The 25,451-nt window shown below is 36.5% G+C and overlaps 1 protein-coding gene across 4 annotated transcripts in view; it reads right to left on the bottom strand.

Moving 5' to 3' along the window:
• Window positions 1-2,502: 2,502 nt before the first annotated feature.
• whrna (whirlin a) overlaps window positions 2,503-25,451 on the bottom strand; it is a 189,986-nt gene continuing 167,037 nt past the window's right edge. For 2 of the 4 annotated variants that reach the window (XM_087300942.1, XM_087300941.1), the window contains exons 9-13: window positions 20,511-20,585; window positions 17,224-17,752; window positions 11,553-11,716; window positions 10,850-10,972; window positions 2,503-3,237 (exon numbers count right to left, since the gene is read on the bottom strand). In XM_087300942.1, the coding sequence (XP_087157068.1) occupies window positions 3,055-3,237; window positions 10,850-10,972; window positions 11,553-11,716; window positions 17,224-17,752; window positions 20,511-20,585 (1,074 nt within the window). In that variant the 3' untranslated portion in view covers window positions 2,503-3,054. The remainder of the gene's footprint in view (window positions 3,238-10,849; window positions 10,973-11,552; window positions 11,717-17,223; window positions 17,753-20,510; window positions 20,586-25,451) is intronic. The other 2 variants (XM_087300944.1, XM_087300943.1) reach the window with 1 other exon arrangement.

The raw sequence follows: 25,451 nt of genomic DNA on the forward strand, positions 1-25,451 counted from the left end.
TAGCATGCTGCTACGCTGACTTTAAATGCTGAATGAATCATACTGTTTTCTTGCTTTGTCCATCAGCCTCAATGTATTTTCATATTGCCTTCTCTGTGAATGATAAATCAGAGCTCAACAGTAAGGTTTTTTCTTTCTTTTCGCTGTAGTTAGGTCTGTAGTTCATACTATTTCTCCCGCCATGTTTAAACTACTCAGTATACATAAATGCACACAACCACATACAATTTTATATTTACTTTTGTATTTAATTTATTTGTTTAAATATAATATAAACGTATACTTTCTATTTTAAAATATATTATTTATTTATAATATTAATGTTGTCGTCACACATACAATCGTGTATGAAAATAAAATAAATAATGTATTTGTAATTAATGTACACTCAAAAAATGATGTTTGGTGTTTGTTATTGCTACTCATTCAAAATGAGCTGAAACACAATTCTTTAGCGTTTTTTTTTTTTTTTTTTTTTTTGCAACAACTTAATAGTTATGTTCAATCCACATACATTTATTTTTATTTACTTAATTCCTTCATGTTGTCCCAACACAAATTAATTGTGTGGAGCCCAGCATTTTTGTAGTAAATTAAGAAGAAGTGTCAATAATATCTGGAAATTATAAAGTTATTAAACAGTAAATGGCAAAACAACCATAAATAACATTGTAAACACTTCTGGCTTAAAATAAAACTACACTTTATTACACTTTAAAAATTATTTGTTGACTTTAAAAAATTGAGTAAACCTAACTTGATAATGTTAAGTTAGCTTAACTTAATTTTTTATAATTATGCATTTGCTAATTTACCTAATCATATTAAAGCAACAGGTTTACTCACTTTTTTAGGCAATGTCAATTTATCACTTTAAAAGCAACAGGTTAACATTATTTTAATAATTGAGGTCAACTAATTGATCTTTAAAGTGTAAATACATTTAATTTTATAGTAAAAACATGGAGTCTGTGATCTTAATCCTTTCGTTTAAAATATTTGTTTGCCTGGTCAGTGTTTTTCTGGGTTTTCTTTTGTTTGATGTTGTAATGGGCTATCTCATATTTGAACCAATCAGATTCAAGCTTGACTGACCCATAATATAATACTGTAAGAAAACTACTCTTTTTTTTTCTAATCAAATACTGTCAAATGAAGGATCTTTCATACACAAATGTTTATTTTTTTTGCTTGTTCAAACTTCTTAATTAAAATAAGTGGAAACAACACAACTCTTAAGATTTCCCTGGGACAACTTGTTATGTTCAATTCACATAAATTTGTTAAAAGTGTTAAGTTAACTTAATCGGTTTGTGTTGGGTCAACATGAATGAATTATGTGGAACCTAGCATTTTTTTACTGTGTACGATGGCAATAGCTATGTTTCCATTCAAAAATGCAAATTAAATTTATGCGCAAAACTGGAATATGACATAAAAGATGTGTTTCCATCCAATGAGTCAAAGAGAACAAAACTGTCACTTCTTGATTATTTGGTGCCAAATATCAAAAGTAAAGACGGAATTTGCTATATTAAGAGAAGCTAAGTGTATTGTTTCTTCATTTAATAATTTACTTGGACCTTAGAAGACAACGCAGACATGCAATGAATGCGAGGTAGCATTTGAAGGTGTGAGACATGAAGCACAGACGCACTTGACTATTCTGGAGGTAATAATGATATTATAACACTCATACTGAAATAGTTAAGGCAGTTTAGAATGACCAAAACAACATTTCAGATGTTTTACAATACATTCAGCCTGCTGGTTTGACTATTCACACATTATTTTTATCTTCAAATGACATTTTTAATGCCAATATCCTGGAATTTGTTAATTTTTTCTTATTGAATCAAAAGTTTATCCTACTCAGTTATGAGTATAATTTTTTAATGTGCATTTAAAAATGTATGTGCATCATGACGTTTCCATCAACCAATTTGTTATGCGCATATCCAAAAAGCGCATAAAAATAGGCGAATGGAAACATAGCTAATGATACTCTTCAATCAAAATAACAGATCCTCTATGATCAAGCACAGCATGACAAAGCATGTTTTTTTCTCCAGTTTGCTCATTTTGAAAATTGTGATATGTCGCTTAATTAGCACTAATGCACCGAAAGTGATCAATTACTTCACGTTTGGTTTGAAAACACCATTCATCTGCAATATTCTTACATTTAAATCATCATACTTAGTGTGAAATGGCCTTCAGAAAGCGTAACATACTTCTTTGAAAGATGTAAAGTGCCGTCCTTACTGTTGAGCCCTGATACATGTTTTCTGCACCTGGAGATATCTTCAAATAGCAAGAGCCTATACTGTCCCTGTAGGCTAGACACTAGTAACCATCTCTGAAGATTCCAGCATTTCTGTCCTAATGACAGATAGCCATGGTTTAATAATTACAGCATGATGCAAAAAAAACTGCAAAACAATAATCAGAAAAAAAATGAAACAGGCTAACTAGTTTTAAAAAAGACAATGACAGATGTTGTAGCAGTTCTGCTTACTGAAGCACTTTAGTTCAGGTCTCTATGGGTCAGTTTGTCACTGTTTACTGGAATCAGTGGTTGTATCCACCTCTTAAACATTTTAATATATATATATATTTAAACACATTTTATCAATTTCTTATAAAATAGCTATGAATTAAAAAAGAAAAACAATGATGATTTCCATGACGTTCACGCAAACTCTCACACCAGGATAACAGTATTGTGCATCAAAAACAATACACAGATCCGAGCTTGATAAAGAGTCTCTTGGGGTCAGGTGACCAAATTTCATTATAGGATCTCATATAGAATAAGCCAACTGAAAAGATGGCCCAATCTTCCAGAACAGACTCAACTGCTCTATCCTGGCATTTGCCATCTAAAAGGTCAAGATGGGGTTGATCCACACGGGATGGCCTTTCAAACAGCGACTGGTTTCAAAACATCACAGAGGAGGATGAGACGAAGTGCGCCATGGATCAAGATTCTGGGGGGTTAATCATGGCAAGACGTGTTGCGGATCCATCCCAATGCTCTTTAATCACGGGGTCCTACAGAGCCACATTGAACTCTGTGATCAAGAAGTCAATGTAGTCCTTCTCTTTGGTTTTAAAGGCCTCTGCGATGAGACGTGCCGCTTCCCGATGCTCCTTTCCTCTGAGGGACACTCCATTCACCTCTAGGATTACCTGACCCACCTTTAGCTGTCCACAGTTGTGAGCTGAACCACCTCTCTGTGGAAAACAGATTTAGAGAAAATATTAAAGTAATAAAGAAGAAATTGTAACAAAACACCTGAAGGAGGTGTTTATAAGACTCTTGTCACATATTTACAATAATGATGAATTAAGGAGATTTTTATGCATGCTTATGACAACTGCCATTAAGTGTAATTTACTTTTTCATTATAAATGCAAAGATGACAATGTTTGAAATGATGACAACTTGACATCACTAAATCAATCATAACCTGTCTTTGTTATGACAATTGGGCATTAGCAAGACAACCTGACTTGTCATAAATCTGTCATAAACATAATCATCTTGAAGCATTATAAGTGTGGCTTGAATGTCACTTTTACAGTGGAACAAAATGCATTTGTCTTTAAAAATTCTCATAAAATGTGTAATTAATCTGTCAAGTGAAGTTTCATAAACTAATTTCGAGAGGAGCACGTGATATGATTGTGCACCGCTGGCCACTCATCCATAATCAGTAATCAGGTTCTCCTGATATGCTTCTTGACCGGGCGGGAGCCCTGGGCTCAAATATCTCCGAGCTCAGGGTTCTCTCCCGGGACAGCATGCCAAACCTGCTATAAGTGCCAAGCATATCTAAGTGGGAACTCTTGAAATAATTTTATAACAGCGTCATCAATATGACATTTAATGGTATTTTGATGACAAATTCATTTTGTTATACTGTAATCGAGGTTAAGAAAAATATTAATAATGCTGTTATTGCAACAGTAGGACGCTGGGTGACAATGTAGTTGAGGATCCAAATGCAGTTTCTTTGATAGCTTAATCAGGCAGGCAATGGTCAAACAGGAACAAACAGATACACAAGAGAATCTAAAATCGTAGTTGTGGTCACAGACAAAATGGTTAATACAGCCAGCAAAACAACATACATGAGAAAACAAGGCAAAGGTCAAAAGCACGGCAAGACTAGACAAGAGAATTTTTAGGAATGTTAGAACAAACAAACACAACTCAGCATTGTGTGCATTGAGAGGTGAATATATAGGCCAGATAATCAGTCCATGATGAGTTACCAGCTTTGTGTGTACTGGAACAGGAACTGGCGTGTGTGTGTGAAGTGTATAATTGGATTTGAAGTCCAGTTCCATGACAGATTTGTAGTTCTCCAGTGATCTGCAACTGCTGGATCGTTGGTGATTGTGACAGTTATTCATGACACATTTATAATGGCCTCTTAGCAATCATGTTTATGACAGATTTATGACTTATTAACAATTTATCATGACAAAGAATAACAGGCCATGATATTTTTTTATGTCATGTTGTCATGACAAAGACATCTCAAATATTGTCACCTTTGCATTTAAAATAACTAGTGTAAAAAAACACATTAGTATTACACTCAGTATTAAGTTGAAAATTCTTCCTAGAATAAAAACTGACAAATTGTTTTCATGTTTAAATCAGACTGGCTACAGTACGTTCACACAGAAGTAGAATGCATCAGAGTGGTCTTGGTGCTAAAGGTAGTTAACATTTACATATTGCTAAGTATTTAGAACATATGTTTGTTATAAATCAACAGTAAATGTATGTTTAAGTAAAAACGATCTGAAAATCGGCCTGGAATGGACGATAAATACAGTTACATACACATGTGCATGGTTTTAGAGGATTTTTTAATTTGCCTCTGAACAGAGTCATATTCCCAATAGGTAAAATCCAAATTTACATTGAACATGTGCCATTCGTTTAAATTCAACAGGGAAATCAGAGAAGGATGTAATCAACTAAGTTGAAAATGAAAAGGTATCAATTCATCACTGAGTGGTCCCAAGTGGAGATCTGATTGATAGTTTGCTGAAAACCCAGTTTTAATCACATTAGAGTTTTGGGATATTGTTCAGCTCTGAAATTGACTTGTTAATTTAGCAAGATAACGTTATGTAAAAGCTGAAATGGATACTAAGCATATTTTTCATACTGTAGAGTTAGACTTGACTGCTCTCTCCTCTTCAGTCTGGTCAGGAAGTATCCCTGAGTCCTGAGTCCTTTAAGCTTGTTTGAAACCTACAGAACCTAAAGGAACCTCCAGAAAGTTTGACACCCAGGGATTTATGCATTTTTTGTTATTTAATTATTTCGAATTAAGTTTTCAACTGAAACAAAGCTGAATATATTCTGTGAAAAAAACTCAACCTTAATAATCTTAAATTGGCAACTAAGCTGACTGTTATTCAGTAAAATAAGCTTGAACTGAGGTAGGGTTGTTATTAACCAAATGGAAATCATTTTCACTTGGTTTAACCCAATATACTAAAATAACTAAAACTAAAATGGAAAGAAAAAACAATAAAACCATTTAAGTAATATTCTAATTCTACAATAAATGCTTTGCAGTATTACAGATACAAAAAAAAAAGTATTTTGGCGGTTCATTCCTCTGTGGCAACCTCTGACAGATATATTTCTGAAAACTGATTCTTGGTATCAGTAGCTGTAGGTATTACTCTGGAAAACTGGTTATATGGTTTCTACTGATGCTACTTTGAAAAACTGTCTATCGGTCTGCATATATTACTCAAATAATTGGTTCAGGGTATTAAAATCAGCAGTTATTCTCTTGAAAAACTGTATATTAGTATCGGTATAGGCAGATATCACTCTGAAATTTGGTTATCGACATCAGCAAATGTTACTAAAAAAAAAAAAAAACTGGATATCAGTATCAGTATAGGCAAACATCACTCTGAAACTTGGTTATCTGTATCAGCAAATATTACTCTGAAAAACTGGCTATCAGTATGGACAGATATCACCCCGAAACTTTGTTAACGGTATCAGCAAATATTACTCTGAAAAAAAATGGCTATCAGTATCCGCAGAAATCACTCTAAAAACTGCCTATCAGTACCGGTATGGGCAAATATCACTCTAAAACTTGGTTATCGGAATCAGCAAATATTACTCTGAAAAAACTGTCTATCAGTATCAGTATTGGCAGATATCACCCTGAAACTTGGTTATCGGTATCAGCAAATAATACTCTGAAAAAACTGTCTATCAGTATCAGTATTGGCAGATATCACCCTGAAACTTGGTTATCGGTATCAGCAAATATTACTCTGAAAAAACTGTCTATCAGTACCAGTATAGACAGATATCACTCTGAAACTTGGTTATTAGTATCAGCAAATATTACTCTGAAAAACTGGCTATCAGTACCAGTATCGGCAGATATCACTCTGAAACTTGGTTATCAGTATCTTCAAATATTACTCTGAAAAACTGGCTATCAGTTTCGGCAGATATCACTCTGAAACTTGGTTATGGGTATCAGCAAATATTACTCAGTATCGGTATAGGCAGATATTGCTCCGAAAAAAATGTCTAATAGTTTTGGAATATGTCATTCTGAAAATTGATTACTGGAATACGTATCTTCAAAAATTACTTTGAAGAACTGGTTATCGGTCTTTAAAGATATTACTCAGAAAACAGGTTACAGTCGGCGCAACAGCCTAGTGGTTAGCACGCCGACATATGGTGCAATAACACATCAGGGAGTCGCGAGTTCAATTCCTGGCTTGAAGACATTTCCCTACTCTACCCCCTCTCTCTCTCTCTCCCACTTCGCTTCCTGTCTCGATACTGTCCTATCTAGTAAAGGCAAAAAGGCCAAAAATAAATCCAACCCGGGCTCATTGTGGAAACGTAGATGTTTCTGCGGACCGCGATTTACGTCCCGGGAGGTACGTATTCGAGCGTTTTTTTGTTTTCGCTGATCCGCGAGAGGCCGCTGTGCGCACTTTCTTGTGTCTCGGTGCCTCTCGGGAGACAAAAAAAAAAAGCAAAAGCCCTTGTCTTCGATTTCGACCGCGTTTTCGGATCCCGCCGCGTTCTCGCCCTTATTTTTCGGATTCCGTTTTTCGTCTTACCTGATTTCCGGAACCTGCTGTTCCCCGGAGTCGATCCCGGTCGTCGTCCACCGCGGCCGGCTCCGGCTCCTCCGCTCCGCCGACGCAACGCTGTGAGCTAAGCGCGGAGGCGAGCCGTCAGCCGGCGAGCGCGAAGAGGAGGGGCGGAGCGGCGCCACACCACCCCGCAGCGTTCGCTCGAAAAAAAACAAACGCAGCCTTTACGTACCTCCGGCCACGTAAATCGCGGCCTCCAGAAACGTCCATCTCGGCTGGTATCACTCTAAAAATGTGGCTTTCGCAGATATTAGTAGTCTATCAGTAACAGCAGATATCACCCCCAGAATTTACAATTTATGACTTCTCAGAATCCAGAATCCCAATTAAACCCCTTTAATCTTGAAACTACAGATCATGAGTCAGCCTGCTGGAGAGCCTGACAGCACTTATGCAATAGGATGCATTTACTAATGGAGGCTAAAATGCAAGAGTCACCCACTTAGATCTCCGCAGAACCCCGTCTTCTTTCATTCAGCGGCTGAAAATGATCGAAAACAAAAGCACTCCACATTATCTAATCCATGGCCGCTTTTGTTGTTGGATTTTCATTATGACGCTGATGAACCGACCGCAGCCAGGGAATTAAAAGCCACTCATGCCTGTCCATTTCTCTGGTCCCACTTTCTCCGTCTCAGAATCACTTTCATTTGCTTTCTTTCTTTCCAGCTTACTCTCAGCATCTCTGTTTGGGCTCGGTCTCTCCTGTTCTCTCGCTTTGGCTCTTCGTCTTTTATTCAGAAGCTGCTGATTTGCTGGTAAATCAATGCTAATCAGCAACACTGTTATTTTAGTTTTGTCTTTTACAGTCGAAGCTTAGAAAGCACACCATTTCTTCTCTAAAGCGGGCAGACACAGAAACACAGAGAGCCTTTCATATAGCATCAATTGTACGGACATTTCTATTGCCTGTTTGGTAACACTTTCTATGAAACCTGTATTTAAAATGTATTGTTAAAGGGGTCATATTATGCTTTTACACTTTTTGTATATTTGTAATTATTATAATGTAATGTAACTGATGTAGGTGGCCTCACAGCAAGAAAGTTGATGGTTCGAGTCCCGGCTGCATGGGCCAGTTGGCATTTCTGTGTGGAGTTTGCATGGGTTTCCTCCGGGTGCTTTAGTTTCCCCTACAGTCCAAAGACTAAACACTACTTGACAAAAGTCTTTTCGCCTATCCAAGTTTTATCAACAATTGGCTTATATGAAAGGCAAAGACCTCTAGATTACGCTTATTTTACCAAAATAAATATGATCATGCCTTGATTTAATTATTTAATTAGTACAGTAAGGTTTGACTTTGCTTAGACAAAAGTCTTGTCACTTAACAGAAATAATGTTCAGTATGGAACATAAGATCATGGTGCAGTGGGAATAGAATTAATATTGTTTATGACTTCCATGGGATTGGACAACTGCATCCATACATCTCTGCAATGACTCAAATAACTTATTAATAAAGTCATCTGGAAGAGCAAAGAAAGGGTTCTTGCAGGACTGCAGGATTGCAGGAGTTCATCAATATTCTTTGGATCCATCTCCCAAGCCTCCTTCATCTTACCCCAGACCTCCTCAATAATGTTTATGTCTGGTGACTGGGCTGGCCAATCCTAAAGCACCTCGATCTACTTTACTTCCAGGAACTTAGATGTGGAGTCTAAATGTGTGTGAATAGGTGTGTGAATATGAGAGTTTATAAGTGTTTGCAAGTACTGGGTTGCAGCTAGAAGAGTATCTTCTGCATAAAACATTTAGTGGAATAGTTGGCGGTTCATTCCGCAGTGGTAAACCTTGATAATTAATAAACTGAGCTGAAGGAAATTTATTGAATGAATGTACAGAAACTGCTGTTATAAATGTTTTTCAGATGTTATTATATTTTGGTGATTTGGCAATTATCATGCTTTACAATGCATTAAAATACCCAAATAATGCATTATAAATACAAAGCTCATAGAAAGTGTCACAGCCTGTTCAGTATAACATCAACAGCTGCCCACAACTGGAGGTCTACATCGTGTACTGTTGTTCTTCTGCACTCATTTAATTCACCAAGGCTGTCGGTGCACTTATAGACCTTTATGTGGCTGACGGCAGGGAGCTCATGATTGGGACTCATTTTATGTCTGTCATTGTCTCAGGCTGCCGTTTCAGACCTGACAAAGGGGTTTGAAATTGTATAATCACCTGTTAAACCTGGCAGTCGCCCAATATGAAAACCACAGGGTACTACTGTGATTCATACTTCGATTCGGTATTGTCTGATGAACTACAACAGGAGAAAATGTGTAGCCTGTCCATATAAAAAGACATTTGCTGTTGAGTTTGCTGTTGCTAAGTGCAATTATAATGTTGCTATGCAATTGCTCTGTGGCAGGTGGTTGCTTACGAACCCTGGTCAAAAGATCCCTACATATGACTCCAGTTGCTCTCAATTTGCCTTCTTCCAGGTTACAATCAAATCACTTCTGATTTTCAAAAGTCCTAGAAAACATCTCTTCAGTTTTACGGAGCAAAAAATAAATTAATTAATTAATTTAAAAAATAAGCACGGTCCCTTAATGAGAGCTCCGCTCAGCGCAAACTCTCCCGGCTAAACGCAGATTGTGAGGGCTCAAACGGAGAAGTGGTCGTAATGTCGAGCAAAAAAAAAAAGAAAAAGACAGCTGTGAAACATAACCAGCTTTGTCTTTTTGTAGGAAATTCACTTTAGATCTTTTTATTGTAAGAGGTTTTTGAGTTATTGCTGTCTATCGTACTGGTTTTGATTCACCACAATGTAAATATAGCTGCAGCTATGTGACGTTGCGCGACCCACCTTTGTTCACTGTGCGACCCACTAGTGGGTCGCGACCCACAGTTTGAAAACCCATGACGTAGAGTGTTGTTAGGACACAGGGTTACAATGTAACCTGCTCATCTAATGTTTATGTTCTAAATATTTATATTATGTGCTAATTAATAACCTCATGTGAAACTCTGAATCTGCATCGCAGATTTCAGAGTCTGCTACATTCCACCAGAGGTCGCATTTTTGGTCACAGACACATGCTTTGAGAGCCTTCCTGACTGAATCAATGAAATACGTGGTTTTCCAACAAGACAACTCGGGGTGCTGAAATATAATTGGCTAAAGTGGCAATAGGTGGATTAAAAGAACCAAAAAAAAGACAGCCATTCCAGCACGTAACTTACGTTTTCAAGGCAGAATATCTGACTTCAGCATTGTTTTTCAGACAAACAAAGATGTTCACTTAGAATGTTTCTATCTGCAAACATTTTATGGTATTTTTATAACTTAGAAGAGTCAAAAACTTACATACAGCACCTTTAAGTAAACACTTCATCCATGCAAGTTAAAGCACTAATAAAAAAGGTTGTTTTGGTAATTTAAATTTGGCATTTAAAGTCTGATTATTTTCTTCTCCGTTTGGAGTTGTGGTCTTTCTCTGTTGACGTCATTTTGACAGCTTTAGCCACAACATTCTTAACCACACCTCCCTTATAGCCACGCCCCTACTCAGTATTCCGTGTCAATTGGAAGTACATCAGCATACTTAAAAACTCTTATAGTATTAATAAAATAAGCAGTGACATCTATCTACGAAAATCAGTATCACAGTATATTCTAAAACTAAAGACATTTCAAAACATTCACACTCACCTGAATAGTAACGATGCGTGGGAGGGGCTGACGTGTGTTTGCCCCGCCTTCTATCGCGATGCCCAGTGTACTGGCGCTTTTGGCCACTCTCACTAAAGTGGACATCGGCTCCAACAGACCTGGCTGTGGGTAGATTCACAGACCGATTAGAGACAGAAAAGGGAAGATGAAGGGAGATAGAAGAGAGACAGGAAAGCAGCAAATCAAAAGAGAGAATGAAAGAGAACAGAGATAGAAAGCAAAGACACATTTGGGCTTTGATGACAGATATTACTTTGGCAAAAATAGGGCCAAAGGAAGTGACTTCTGCCCAACCACTGTGCCCTCAGATAGCACTATTCGCTCCCCAACATAGGAAAGCTGGGCGTATAGCTAAAGGACGGCCAAAAGGAAGAAGGACAGGTCTTGATTCAGCACACTGAGATTGGTTTTTCAGAGAGCTGTTGGATCACTGATATGAGATGAGATGAAGTGGATGAGTCAACAAAGATAAAACAGCGAAGGAAAAAAAAGAAGGAAATGAAATGTATGTAACAAAAAGAAACAAAGTGAAAATTAATTGTTAAAAGTCAAGCACTCTCAGTCACAGGAAACAGATTTATGCGAGCGCTCTCTTCTCTTTCACTCTCATTCACACTTTTAATACCACCTCTCTGTCATTAACTCACACACATCCATCTCTCTCTCTCTTTTTCGGTCTCACCGGTTTGGCAGACGTTTCTCCTCCTCCATGCCCATCCCGAGGGGCTCTGGTGCGAGCGGGACGTGGGCTAGTATCCTTACTGAGACGTCCTGATTCAGGTATGTCCACACCACTGTCCTCGCTGAGTGTCTGGCCACTGTCTGAGAGCTGTGATAACGTTCCTCCTATGAGCAGATAATGATGATAAGTATGTTTACATGCCATTAGAATGGATCTACTGAAAGTATTTGTGTAAACGCGCTACAGTCTCTATCTGTTTGTTGAAGTAAACATGACTGATAATGTGATATTTAAAGGATGAAATATACTTTGAGCATCTCTTTTGTCTTTTATCTACAGTTATAATTGCATTACTTAGACACACAGCAGAGTTTCTGCAGGTTTCACCAAGTAAAGTTTAAGACTTAAGCCCCGGTCAGATCACACGATTTTTATTGTCCGTTACGAAAGTCACTGTCAGATTATGCGATTTTTTTTTTCTTAATAAAATCTTGACTTGTTGTGGGTAACAAATGTGCCAGACTACACGTTCCTTCATGATCAGTCATGCCGTGATATCTACGACAAGCATAATTTCCCAAAGCAGTTACAAGTGTTTATATAACGATATTTCTACATTTTTTAAAAACTTATTTTAATCTCAATAAACACTGATGCTTGCAGACAACGAATAACAACTTGTAAAATATTGAGATATTTTCTTTAAATTCTAAATATATATTTTCCTGCCATGGGTTTCTTATTAACCACACCCTTGCCTGAGTTTGCTGCGAATGAGACGGAAAAAATGAAAGCACATCAGCACAGAGGATAATCAGATGCTCAAAGATTATATGCACATAATCTTTAAAATATTGACATATTAAAAAAATATGCTCATTTATAACTGAGATTTGTGATACAATCACAGTAAAGCATAAATCCTTATTTTCCTCAGAGCGAAACAAATCATCCACTTGTATAGTTGAGTAGTGGAGAGGCACAAACAAAAATATAATTGGTATATTTTTCTTGGACAAAAATATCTTCTTGAAATTAATTTCGTTTGCTATAATTTTTATCTTAATTTTAATGTATTTTTTGTTGGTCAGTTATCTACAAGCAAGAATAACGAATAGCATCTATGTGATGCGCTTTAAAACAAATCCGCTACTATATATGCACCAAAACACGATTTTCCATTAGGTTGTGTTGGTTTGTTATATAAAATATTAATCCAGCCTAAATAAAATTGAAGTGACATATTCAGTTTCAGAGAAGCCTATATTAAACTGTTCTCACTATTAATGACACATTTGAATAAGCTGGAAATTCTTTTGCAATGTATTCGCAGCACTGAACATGTTCTCAGATTACCTCAGAAGAACAAAAAATAAACAGCTTAAATCACATTAATATTTTAAAAAAGGTAGTTAAAGTTTGCATAACCAATCATCTTATCCACACGAGACCCACTTATGGTAAATTTTTATTTGGCTCACCATCCCATCTGAGAAGAGAGGAAGAATAATGGGGATGGTTTAGAGATTGTAATTTCAAATCTAATGTAACATTTTGTTTGTTTTATTGTTAAAAAATAACTGAGATTAAATGTTTCAATTCAATTTGGTTCGTTTAGTTTAAATGTGCATACTGTCACCTGATGAATAGAGGACAATGAAACTGTGGTTGAGCAAGTCGAAGGCAAAAGCAGATTCAGCATTATTCAGCATTACACTGTTCACTGTTATACTTTTATTACAATAAGTTATAATTTCAAAAGTAATAAAGGATTAACTATTAGGATTTAGAGTATTTTATTTTATTTTATTTTTTTTAATATTCCGAAATAGGTTGAGAAATGACATATGACAAATTGAATGCAATGTTTGGTATATTCACTTTCGGCGCACGGCTCATAATGATATTTGGTTTTTGGCCCTTTATACGAAAACGTTTGGGCAGCCCTGTTTTAGATGAATTGTTGGTTGTACCAATTGGGTAGCAGTGGTGCAGTAGGTAGTGCTATTGCCTCACAGCAAGAAGGCCGCTGGGTCGCTGGTTCGATCCTCGCCTCAGTTGGCATTTCTGTGTGGAGTTTGCATTTTCTCCCTGCGTACAGGTGAATTGGGTAGGCTAAACTGTCCGTAGTGTATGAGTGTGTGTGAATGAGTGTTTGTGGATGTTTCCCAGAGATGGGTTGCGGCTGGAAGGACATCCGCTGAGCAAAAACGTGTTGGATAAGTTGGCGGTTCATTCCGCTGTGGCGACGCCAGATTAATAAAGGGACAAAGCCGACAAGAAAATGAATGAATGAACCGATTGGGTAGATTTACATGGACAATGGAAAATTAAGATCTGTGGAAAGGTATTTAAAATCTTATTTCAGTAAATTTAAGATTAAAAACATAAAAATTATTATTTTTTTTAAATGTAAGACATTGTAAGACTTTTTAAGGGCCAGTGGACACCCTGAATTACAAAAAAATAAAAAAAGGCTTAAAGGGATAGTTCACCCAAAATTTGATTTTCACTCTTCTGTTGAAGATAAAAAAGGGAAACAGGCATTCCCTTTCATAAAATGTTTTTCCCCCTATAATGGCTTCTGATTTCCAACAACCATGTTCAACAGAAGAAGAAGAAAAAAAAAACATTTTATTATTTTTTAGGTGAACTATACAAAACCTTTAAAGATCTCAAATGCATCTGCAAAGTTTAAGCTTGAAATATCTCTAAATATTATTATATTGTGCTGTGAATGCCCTATTTGTTTTTTGTGTATGTGTTTTTTCAAATGCAAATGAGCTGCTATTTCCCGTACCCCTTCCAGAAGAGGGCGGGCTTTTACAGCTTGTGCCTCAGTTAAGCTGCGGTCACACTAAAGTTTGAGCTTGCAAAATTTAGTAGTATGGCGCTGCGAAAAGGGGCGGGATTAAACAAGATGATTAGACATTAAAAAAAGCGAGTGATTGGTCTATATTTTAAATTTCTGTCCAGAGAGGTCATGTTTTGATCCTCGATTGGTCTCACATAGTCAACTGATGCGATTTTATAAGTTAGAGTTCTTTAAGCTTGAACTTTGTAACGCAGCGAACTGCGAAACTTGACGCACGAGCTTGCATTTCCGGTCTGACGCATTTGTGTGCGTATAAATGGAAGTCTATGGGTGGAAAAGTCTAGTGTGACCGCAGCTTTAATCAACACTATAGGTCTTAAACTCAATTCCTGGAGGGCTGCAGCTCTACATAGTTTTGATCCAACCCTTATTAAACTCACCAGATCCAACTAATTAAGGTGTTCAAGACTCATCAAAACTGTGCAGAGCTACAGCCCTTCAAGAATTGAGTTTGAGACCTATGCTCAACACCAAACAAAACATATTTTGTCAGTTTAAACTTTCGATTTATAGATTTCTGAACATAAAGATATGAAGTGTGCACACAGAAATTCTCTGTTTTCAGAAAACTATTATTTGAGTATTAAACTTGATGACAACAAACAAGTTCAGAGAATGGTGGTTATACTTGTAAATGCAAACAGTTCTGCCAGAACTCAGATATACATCAATATATTAGATATATAAAATGAGTTATTTTAGACAAAGACTTAACACAATACTAACAACTCAGCCAATCCCCTCTGGTTGGGAATTATTTAAATGTGAATTATTTTGACGTGTATTCTCTGAGGATAACACATTTGCACAAGTTCTGAAACAGCGTTTACTGCTATGGATATATTGAGTCTACTCCCTTTAGAGTAGACTTTGTGCTTTCTATCTTTGCAGATCTTTTTCATGCTCAAAGCAGCAACATTATGCACTGAAGAATTGAAAGTGTTAGAATGGCCCCTTTAAAGCTGGAATACCCTACACTTTTGGCCAGATTTGCAGTCTGGAGAAGTCAGCTCTAGTTGCTGAAATTCATTACCTGTCTAGAGATTCTGGTCAGTGGAAGTTGACAGATTTCACAGCAAATTATGCATGATGGACCCAGACTTCACATTTTTAGCTTCAGGCTATGATATAATCTAGTCTGAGGTTTGATATGTTAGGCTGAGTTTAGTACTTTTAATGTTTTCATTTGTCATATGCTTCCTAGCAGCGAAGCTCAAGAGTTGTTGAGTTTGTTTTGAGCCAATTTTACCTGACATATTGTGCGTGGTATATTTTACATAGTGTTGTGTAGCATATTCTAGCTTTGTATGAGTTACAGTTGGACTGTGTAAAGACAATTAGACAAATTTTAGTTCCTTTTTTATACAAACAAAAATAGTAAGTAAAGTCTAAAGCACTTTAGTATATTTTTTAAAGACAAATTGGTGTTTTAGCCAGATGAGTAGAGTTAAACTATATATATATATATATATATATATATATATATATATATATATATATATATATATATATATATATATATATATATATTTTTTTTTTTTTTTTTTTTTTGCTGCTTACACTCTCAGAAATAAAGTTGCACAAGCTGTCCATATAAGTACCTTAAAGATCCATATTATATAATAATACACAGAGGGGCAGATTTAGTTTTTCTTTTCTTGTTCCTTGGTTTTTCTTTTCTTTTTATTTTTCTTTATCTTATTTTCCTGTATTTTATTTCACTCAATCTTCTTTTCTACATTTTATCTTAATGAACCCTCTACATTTTAAATGATTAGTTTTCCTAATAAAATGTTTCAACTAAAATTTATATTTAAAAAATGTAAATAAATTTGACTGCTAGGCTGCTCCATGATTGGGCATGGTCAAACGTTTGAGCAGATGTACAAACAATGTTTTATTTTATAATATTACTATTACAAAAAATATATCAAATTACTATAATAATATTAAATTTTATTGTAAAATAAATAATATGTAATATTTAAATAATTTTTAATATTTAAAATATATTTTCTATATTTTTAATAAGTAATTGGTTTCACCCTTACAATACAAAATATGATAGAAACCAATTTTATATATAGTTCATAAGTATAAGTTGTATTTTTTTGACTGCCTTGGACTAATTTTTGCTTTTTATTTGGATGAAACCCTTACCCAAAGAGCACTAACATTATTTAAGCTACCCCTCAGCACTTTTTGTTAGATTTTGGTAAACCATTGTACTCTTTATGCACTAATGCTAAATTTTAGTCCGTGTAAATCCTGTCATTTTTATTAATTCAGGTATTATTTAGTGTTGTGGACTTCAACTGTTTTATTAGTTTAACCTTATTTTGTTCAAATTATTGCAAATTGCTTTGGACAAACACATCTGGTAAAAGACTAAATGCACCAATACAGCTTTAAAAATGTACTCAAGAGAAAGTAAAAGTAAACATTTTTTAAAACTACTTAGTAAATTACGATTTCTGAGAAAAACTACTCAATTACAGTAATTTGAGTTTTTATAATTTGTTACTTTATACTACTGATTATAACTCAGGATCAAATCCTAGAAGTGGTTATGTTATCCATGGAACCCAAAAAGAAAGTCAATAAATGATTAAATTTCCATATCTGTCTGAGTGATTCATTTAAAAATGAACATTCCCACTTTTTTTGCAGATAACGATTTTTTTCAGCATTGAATGGCTGAAAATAACTAGATGGGATAAAAACCGACAGCTGGTTATTGATTTATTAAACATCCAGCAGCTGCCGCACAATGCATCAGATCTGGCAAGTTCTCACCTCGAGCCTGTGGCAGCGGCCGGACCTCGTTCACATCGGGCTCTGCGTTGGGCCTGTGCACCTCCACCATCACAAAATGCTGATTGGACGCTGGGGAGGAAGGGGTGGGTTTATCCGGGCAAGAGGGCGGAGGCAGAGGTGGAGGCGGAGGAGGAGGCGGACCGGGCGGAGCGGGTACATTCGGTGCAGGTGGAGGAATTGGAGATGAGGACTGAGCAGGCTTCGCTTTATTAGGAGACTGAACTCTTGGGAAAGGTCCGATTGGATGCTGACTCACGACTGAGAGCTGAGATGCCGGGACGTCTATTTTGAGGGTGCCAGGAGGAGACATGAAAGCTTTGGGTGCTTTAGGGTGTTTGGACTCTCTGGTGTGGGAACGAGAAGGAGCGGTGAAGTACAGGCCTGATTGGGAAGAGCTGGAAGAGGGACGTTTGCTAAGCGTGGCTTTTCGACTGGGACGCCGCTGGAGCCCTGGGGGAGGAGGAGGTTTAAAGGAAGGAGGAGAATCTGAGGTGGAATGAACCTCATCCTAGGATGAAAGAGGAGAACGTTAGTGATGCCCTTCGTTTTATGTTATGAAAGGAGATCAGTAAGAGATTCAGTAAGTTATAACACAGCATTTTCACATACACACCCAAACATATAAAACAGGACAAACACTATTGATTCGAGGACAAGAGCGATCTGCTCATTCAGACCAAAAACAAAACAAAGCCAAAAAATAGGGTATGAACAAACTCATGGTGAGCATAAATCAGATGAATGAAGTGTCAAGAAACAGAAATGTGAATAATTTGTGCCTTTTTTAGTATATATAAAACTTTGCTTTCACTTGCACCTGTGGAAGCTCCTGATAGAGCTGATAGCGTTTCATCAGATTTCCAACAGGAAACTCTCTCAGAAAAAGCCCAATCTCTCCCAGCCATCTCTCTTACAACGAGTGACAGCAGCATCATTGCATCTATTGCTCTGTTTCCTTCAAACAACCATCAGCTGTCTGAGCAGTCAAGCCTTTACTACTGTTTGAGACAGAGCTGGGCAGCATGACAGTGTAAAATGTGTCAAACGGGAGCGATTTTTTGCTATACTGTGCTGTTGTAGATAGTACATTCCCATCAATGTGCAGGGCTGCTTTACTAGCGCTATCTTCACTGATTATTAATGTAGGTTATCTACACATAGCAGCAGCAAGAAATATGAAATAATGTATAAATTAAGATTAGGACTGTTCATTTTCATGCATGTGAAGAATTGTTATTTAGTTTTATAATAAGTTGGCCTTAAGCTTGCAAACCAACATTGCAGATTACCGCATTATTGTAGAATGTGTGGTCAAAACTGTTTATTAAAGTGTGCATGCTTCACTGTGTAGTCTAAATGTGAAGTTAAGAATTTTGATTTATAATGGCAACATAAATCTCAGTAAGTAAAACAAAAGCTTTAGGTCGAGGTAATAAAATGACTGAAATCAAATTAATTATTTTTTTTATATATAAAACAAGTAATAAATAAAAACTAAAATCACAAAAATTATACAGCTCATAAAACACTATAATTGCAAGTAAAATTATTGTAAAAAATGTTAAATAAAAATTGAAAAGCAAAATTTAAACATACATTTACAATATTTACTAATTGTGCATGTACTTTTGTATGTGTTTTTAGTATAAGAAGTAATAAATTTAAAATAAATGAGATCTTTTTATATCTCGGATACAACATTAGACTTTTGGACATAATTTTAAATAAATATTACAGCTATACTGTTAACTGAAATTAAAATAAAAATAATCAATTTTTAAATACCATTTGCAAGATAAAGATCTAACAATTATTCAATATATACTCAGCGGCCACTTTATTAGTACTGGGTTAAAGCCCTTTTTGCCTTAACTGTCTTAATCCTTCGTGGCATAGATTCAACAAGGCATTGAAAATATTTCTCAGAGATTTTGGTCCATATTGACATGATGGCATCACGCAGTTACTGCAGATTTGTCGGCTACACATCCATGATGCGAATGTTCCGTTTCACCACATCCCAAAGGTGTTCTATTGGATTGAGTTCTGGTGACTGTGGAGGCCATTTAAGTACAGTGAACTCATTGTCATGTTCAAGAAACCAGTCTGAGATGATTTGCGCTTTACGACATGGCGTGGTATCCTGCTGGAAGTGGCCATCAGAAGATGGGTAAAGAGCTGGACATGGTCAGCAACAATACTCAGGTAGGCTGTGGGGTTGACAAGAAAATATCCCCCACACCACTACATCACCACCCACCTGAACCGTTTATACAAGGCAGGATGGATCTATGCTTTTACGTTGTTGACGCAAAATTCTGACCCCAACATCCGAATGTCGCAGAGGAAATGAAGACTCATCAGACCAGGCAACATTTTTCCAATCTTCTATTGTCAAATTTTGGTGAGCCTATGTGAATTGTAGCCTCGGTTTCCTGTTTTTAGCTAACAGGAATGGCACCCGGTGTGGTCTTCTGCTGCTGTAGCACATCCACCTCAAGGTTGGACAAGTTGAGAGATGCTCCTCTCCATACCTCGGTTGCAATGAGTGGTTATTTGAGTAACTGTGGCCTTTCTATAACGCATTTGCACTCACAGAACCACTAGATATTTTTAGACCATTTTCTGTAAACCCTAGAGACGGTTGTGCATGAAAACCCCAGTAGATCAGCAGTTTCTGAAATATTTAGACCAGCCCGTCTGGCACCAAGAATCATGCCACATTCAAAGTCACTTAAATTACCTTTCTTCTTTATTCTGATGCTCGGTTTGAACGGCAGCAGGTCGACTACATGCCTAAATGCATTTAGTTGCTGTTATGTGATTGGCTGATTAGAAATTTGCGTTAAGGAGCAGTTGTACCTAATAAAGTGGCTGGTGAGTGTATATCATATGCTGTAATCACAGCTATTTTATAAAATATATATATACTCAGTATAGTTAAAATTATTTGTTGTTGCTTATTTTGTAATTTATTCACTTTTTATATGCTTGCTAAACTACAAAAATCCCATTATTTTCACACAAAAATGTCTACTTCCACTTAACATTTGGTCATGGTGCCCAGCCCTGTGTCGAGAGTTTCAATATCTGAATTTCACACAAAAGCCATCATCGCACTGGTCATAGTCTGCCGCTGGTCATTTTCAAGGAGTTCAATTCCAGGCCTCATAATGCCCTCCATTTGGCGGCTCGGCAACACTGCCCTTTTCCTCTCTGTTCTCCCTCTTTTCTCATTCCTGCTCTCCTCGAAACTGATGGCTTACCAGAGAGATGTCTGGCAGGGCATTGCTGTGCTCCAGAGACCCCTGTTCCCCGTTATTCTCCGCCACACCGTCGTTCTGGGAGAGAGAAAACCACAACAACATACAATGAACAAATGAGACGCACAGCTGTGTGTTTATCCACTAAACAAATGCTCACTTCAAATTGCAATTTGTCGAGGACCCATTTCACAGAGGGGCATTGAAACACAGTTGCATTTACAGTCCGACATTTCAATCTCATTTTCCATCCAACAAGCATAAAACCACACAGAGAGCAGGAAAAGCGTTGATGTGATGTTTCTGTATAATAAGGCTAAACTGTTAATATGCATTTATATACCGTTTCCATCCCATTTTGAGTGACCTTAGGTGTGTTATGATGTTATTTAAACTGACATTTAGCCAATTCCAAGCTAATGTGGACTGTGTGCGTTGAATTAGTTGCTTACTTATGATCCATTGGCAACAATGCTTGATGGAGGGCATGTCTTATGCTTCGCGCTGCTGCGACCATCATAGTGTCGTTAGTCGATCACATTCAGCTTTGATTAGCTAGCATCTGCATGAGTATATTTGCATAAAGCGATCTGATTGGTTGACACCTGCATTGGCACTTGAAACGTTTAAAGTTTTTCAACTTTTGCAGTGAGCAACAAACCCAACGTGACTATTGAACTCATTCGTACTCAATTCAGTTCCATTCAAAGTCAATGGGAAGTGTTAACATCGATGCCCCATGTGATCAAAGCATTTGAGGTAACACTTTACTTAAAGGGGTGTTCAAAAGATACCTGTCATGAAACCTTTATAATCATGACACGACACATTATGCATGCTTATGACAAATGTCATTAAGTTCAGTTATGTAATTTGAAATGCATTTTAACTATGTCATTGTTTGAAATGCCTTTGTTATGACAACTTGTCATAACCAAATATCAATCCAGATTTATTGGGAATAATGTTACGTTGATTTTTGGTTGATTTTAGGTTGTGTTGGAAAGTGACCAAAATCCAACATCTGAAAGATGCCATAGTGGGAACGTTTACACAACGTCTAGATGTAACATAATTAGATGTTGATATTTGGTTGATTTTCAGTTGATTTTAGGCTGGATGTTGGACATTGACGTTGCCCTGACGTTGGGTTATGACATCTACCAGATATTTATTTCCAAACAAAATCAAAAGTCCCGATGACCTTGGGATACAACATCAATATGATGTCTTGTTGATGTCCTGTGCCTGGAGGGTTATATCTATGAACTTTAATAATAAATCTATAAACAACTAAATCTAATATGCTGCGCTTCCCACTTCCTTTATTCAGCCGCAATGACTTCAGGGACTTCTCGAGTGAGTTTGGCGCTCAAGTCTTCATCAATGCGTTCTCGATATTAAGAACACATCCAGGAACTTTCATGCATCCTCCGTTCTTGTGGTCTTGAGTTTTGGACGTGAACTTTGGCAGTTGATGATGACGTTACACGAGATTGCGAGGACGCAAGATCGCTGAAGAATGCATATTGAGAAACAGTCAGCGTGTTTTTAAAAATGAACTGTCAAGAAAAGCTTTCGTGGCTGCGTCTACCGCAACCACATGTGTTTTTTTGGGTTTCGTTTAACCGGGTTTGTGAAACCATCATTTGTTGGACTCAAACCCCGGTCTGCTCCGCTCCACCTCCTAAGTCTGGCGCCGTATGTAGCAGGTACTGAGGAATCCAGTCACACTTGAAAAGTCGAACATTCAGAGGTAAGCAATCAGCGGTGCCGGCACATAGCGTTGGTTTTACACACAAAATGCAGCAATATGTACCCGTGACCACATATTTGTCGGATCTCAAATATGTACACCAGGGTACATTTTCCCAATAAGCCTGTGTTGCCAAATACATAGCAACCTGTTTTTAGCAAACAACCTACTTTTTTCTACTAACACAGTGATTACAATACAATAGCATCAGATGCAGCATTTTGATTTTATAACAACAGGTTAAACTTTCTGCAGAATTTACAGCACTGACATGCATTAAAAAAATTAAACAAAGAATAGACTTGGGTCTATTGGTGTGTGCGCACCATTGCATGTAAGGTTTTTGTATGTATAACTCAGAGGATATTGGGGGTTCGCGAGTCACTGCCAATGTCATTTTGGGGGCTGAAAAGTTTGAGAACCCCTGCACTATTGTACTGAACTGCTCTAAAAACAGTCGGTTATGGTTCCACTGGTGTTTCCACGTGAGCCTGGAATGGCGCAGCTTGATTACAAACTGTTCTCTGACTAGAATTCTAGGCACAGTTAGACAACCATGCTGGATTGGTAGGGTGCAAATTAGCATGACATCTCCACTCTGTTGTCAGGCTGCCAGTTTCTCCATAGCTGGCTAGGTAAAAGCAAACTTATTTATCTATTTTTTTATTTGAAGAACATATCAGAAAAAAGGAGTGTCAAAAACAGAAATATCTGATCATTGTCCATAACACTGTTTACATCACATTACCTTACCAAAGTAACAATTGATGCATTCGTAATTACCCTCTTACAGAACCACAGAAATGCATTAAAATGTGTATTATTTTATTCAAAATTTGACTTAATCTCAGGTGGGACATGAGGACAAGGCAGGATATATAATAGCTCCTCCCCTTTATAAAAATCAGCCAACAGTGTTTAGTTTTTACCACAGCTCTGCCACTGATAGTGGTTGAGATCAAGCGCATCAAATTTAAAAGCAAATGAGAAGAGCCTTGAAAGGTCGGCACATGTCAGAGAGCATTTGAAAGCCCTGAAGATTTGCTGAGAAACTGAAGTATGAGGCGATGTCAAAAAAAATAGATCCAATTAGAATGTTTGGTCCCACTTTATATTAAGTGTCCTTAACTAATATGTACTTACACAGGAATTAATAGTTTGTTACAATGTACTTATTGTTTAAATACATGTATTTACTGTGTACTTATGCTTGATTAAATACATGTATGTAACTACATCTGTAATTAACTTTTGTAATTAGATTTGTAAATTCACTGTTGACCATCCCTTACACCTTAACCCACCCTTAAACCTACCCATACCACCAAACCTGTCCATAACCCTACCTCTATCCCAACTCAAAAGCACCACAAGTGTTCTCAAATACATTATAAACAGAGTAAGTACATTGTATTTATTTTTTGATGCAAGTACACAGTAGTTAAGGCCACTTAATATAAAGTGGGACCGAATGTTTGTATCAGGTTTTTGTCTTCTGAATACAAATTTTGTCACTGTTTTAAAACATACAAGCTTACGCATATCCTTAAGATTAACATGGTGATCCTAACATTTTTAAACACTTTATTTTAATTACACAGGACTTTTATTGTATTTTCACAGGCCCAAAATATATACCTACATGACATGCATGTACTGTTTGCATGTAATAGCCACTAAACATAATGTAGAGCAATGTTTGTCTTTGCTCTATTTCATGCTTATATCCATCCATGGTGCAATATATTGAAAGCATAAGAAGTAGTTTTTCCTCCATAGGAATGTATTCTGTAATATATACACATAAGAGGGCTGATTTTGTGATGCTGACGGTTCACTGCATTCAGACTAGTGACCCACCTCATTAAAGCTTGCCTCAACCAAAACAAAAGCCTCATCAATTCACTTCAGTTGCCTGCTCACAGCTTACAAAGAAGCCACTTGTGGACTCATTTGTTTGATGCTGGATCAGCTAATCTTCCTTTGTATGCGTTTTGGCTGTCATCCTTGCAGCTTTTTTGCTGTGTATTTGGATTTCATAGTTCACATATGACACCTTTGTATTTCAGGAAATATTTGAAATGATTTGTTTGTAAGAACATTAAAATAATGAAGCAGAATTACTTAAAAGTTTTAAGCAGTGTATCATGAAATAGCATCATACCTTACTTACAGTAATATACTAAGTGATTAAAAAAGTTTTATGTCCAGAGGAGAAATGATCTAGCCCAACTCAGCCTGGCTTCTCTTAATTATTTTTTCCCTTCACTTTCATTAATTGGTGAAGTTTGTTCCTCGCCACTGTGGCCACTGGCTTGCTTGGTTTCAGACTTGTGGAGCTGCGCATCGATGGATTTGCTCTTCAGTGTTTAGACTTTCAGCAGTGACAATTAAATCACACCTAACTGAACTATACTATACTGAACTTCAACTCTGAAAACTGGACTGACAGTTTTAATTTACTAAAACTTCTATGTTAGGCTGCTTTGGCACAATCTACTTTGTAAAAGCTCTATAGAGAGTCTATAATTCTATTTTCATCATGATACAGCATAAACAGCATAGTCTGATACATGAACAACTGACTTTGATGAAATGGCTATTTTCATAGATTTATTATTATTATTATTACCTTTTATATATAATTTATTTTTTATTTTATTGTATGATGAGCTCTGCTGTGACATAAATTTCTCTTTGGGATAAATAAAGTTTAAAAATACAAACAAATAAACAAACAAACAAAACCCCACTTAGAGTGATTAATGAACAAAAAAATGCATCAGACTGTTCTTTTTAAATGATAAAAAAAAAAAGTCAGTAGAATTTTTTAAACTAAAAACAAACACCACAACCTCTCCAGTCTGCTTCATGCAGAAATAACTCACATAAATTATTTGTTTTTGGCAAGTGTAATTCAAATCAAATTTATTATCAAATGGTAAAGAAAAAAACATAGAAAATTAATGTGAAATATTATTACAAATTAAAGATGAGTTTCTATCTCAGCATATTTTAATACCTAATACTGTATCTAATATGGTGTCACATAATAATAATAATAATAATAATAATAATAATTTCTTACATTTATATATCGCTTATCCTCATCCATTGTGTAGCATCCAACTGGATAATGCCACGGCAGCCATATTGCGCCAGACCGCACACCACACACCAGCTGATTT

This window comes from Danio rerio, chromosome 21, assembly GCF_052040795.2.
Source record: "Danio rerio strain M-AB ecotype USA chromosome 21, GRCz13ab, whole genome shotgun sequence".
NCBI classification, from domain to species: domain Eukaryota; kingdom Metazoa; phylum Chordata; class Actinopteri; order Cypriniformes; family Danionidae; genus Danio; species Danio rerio.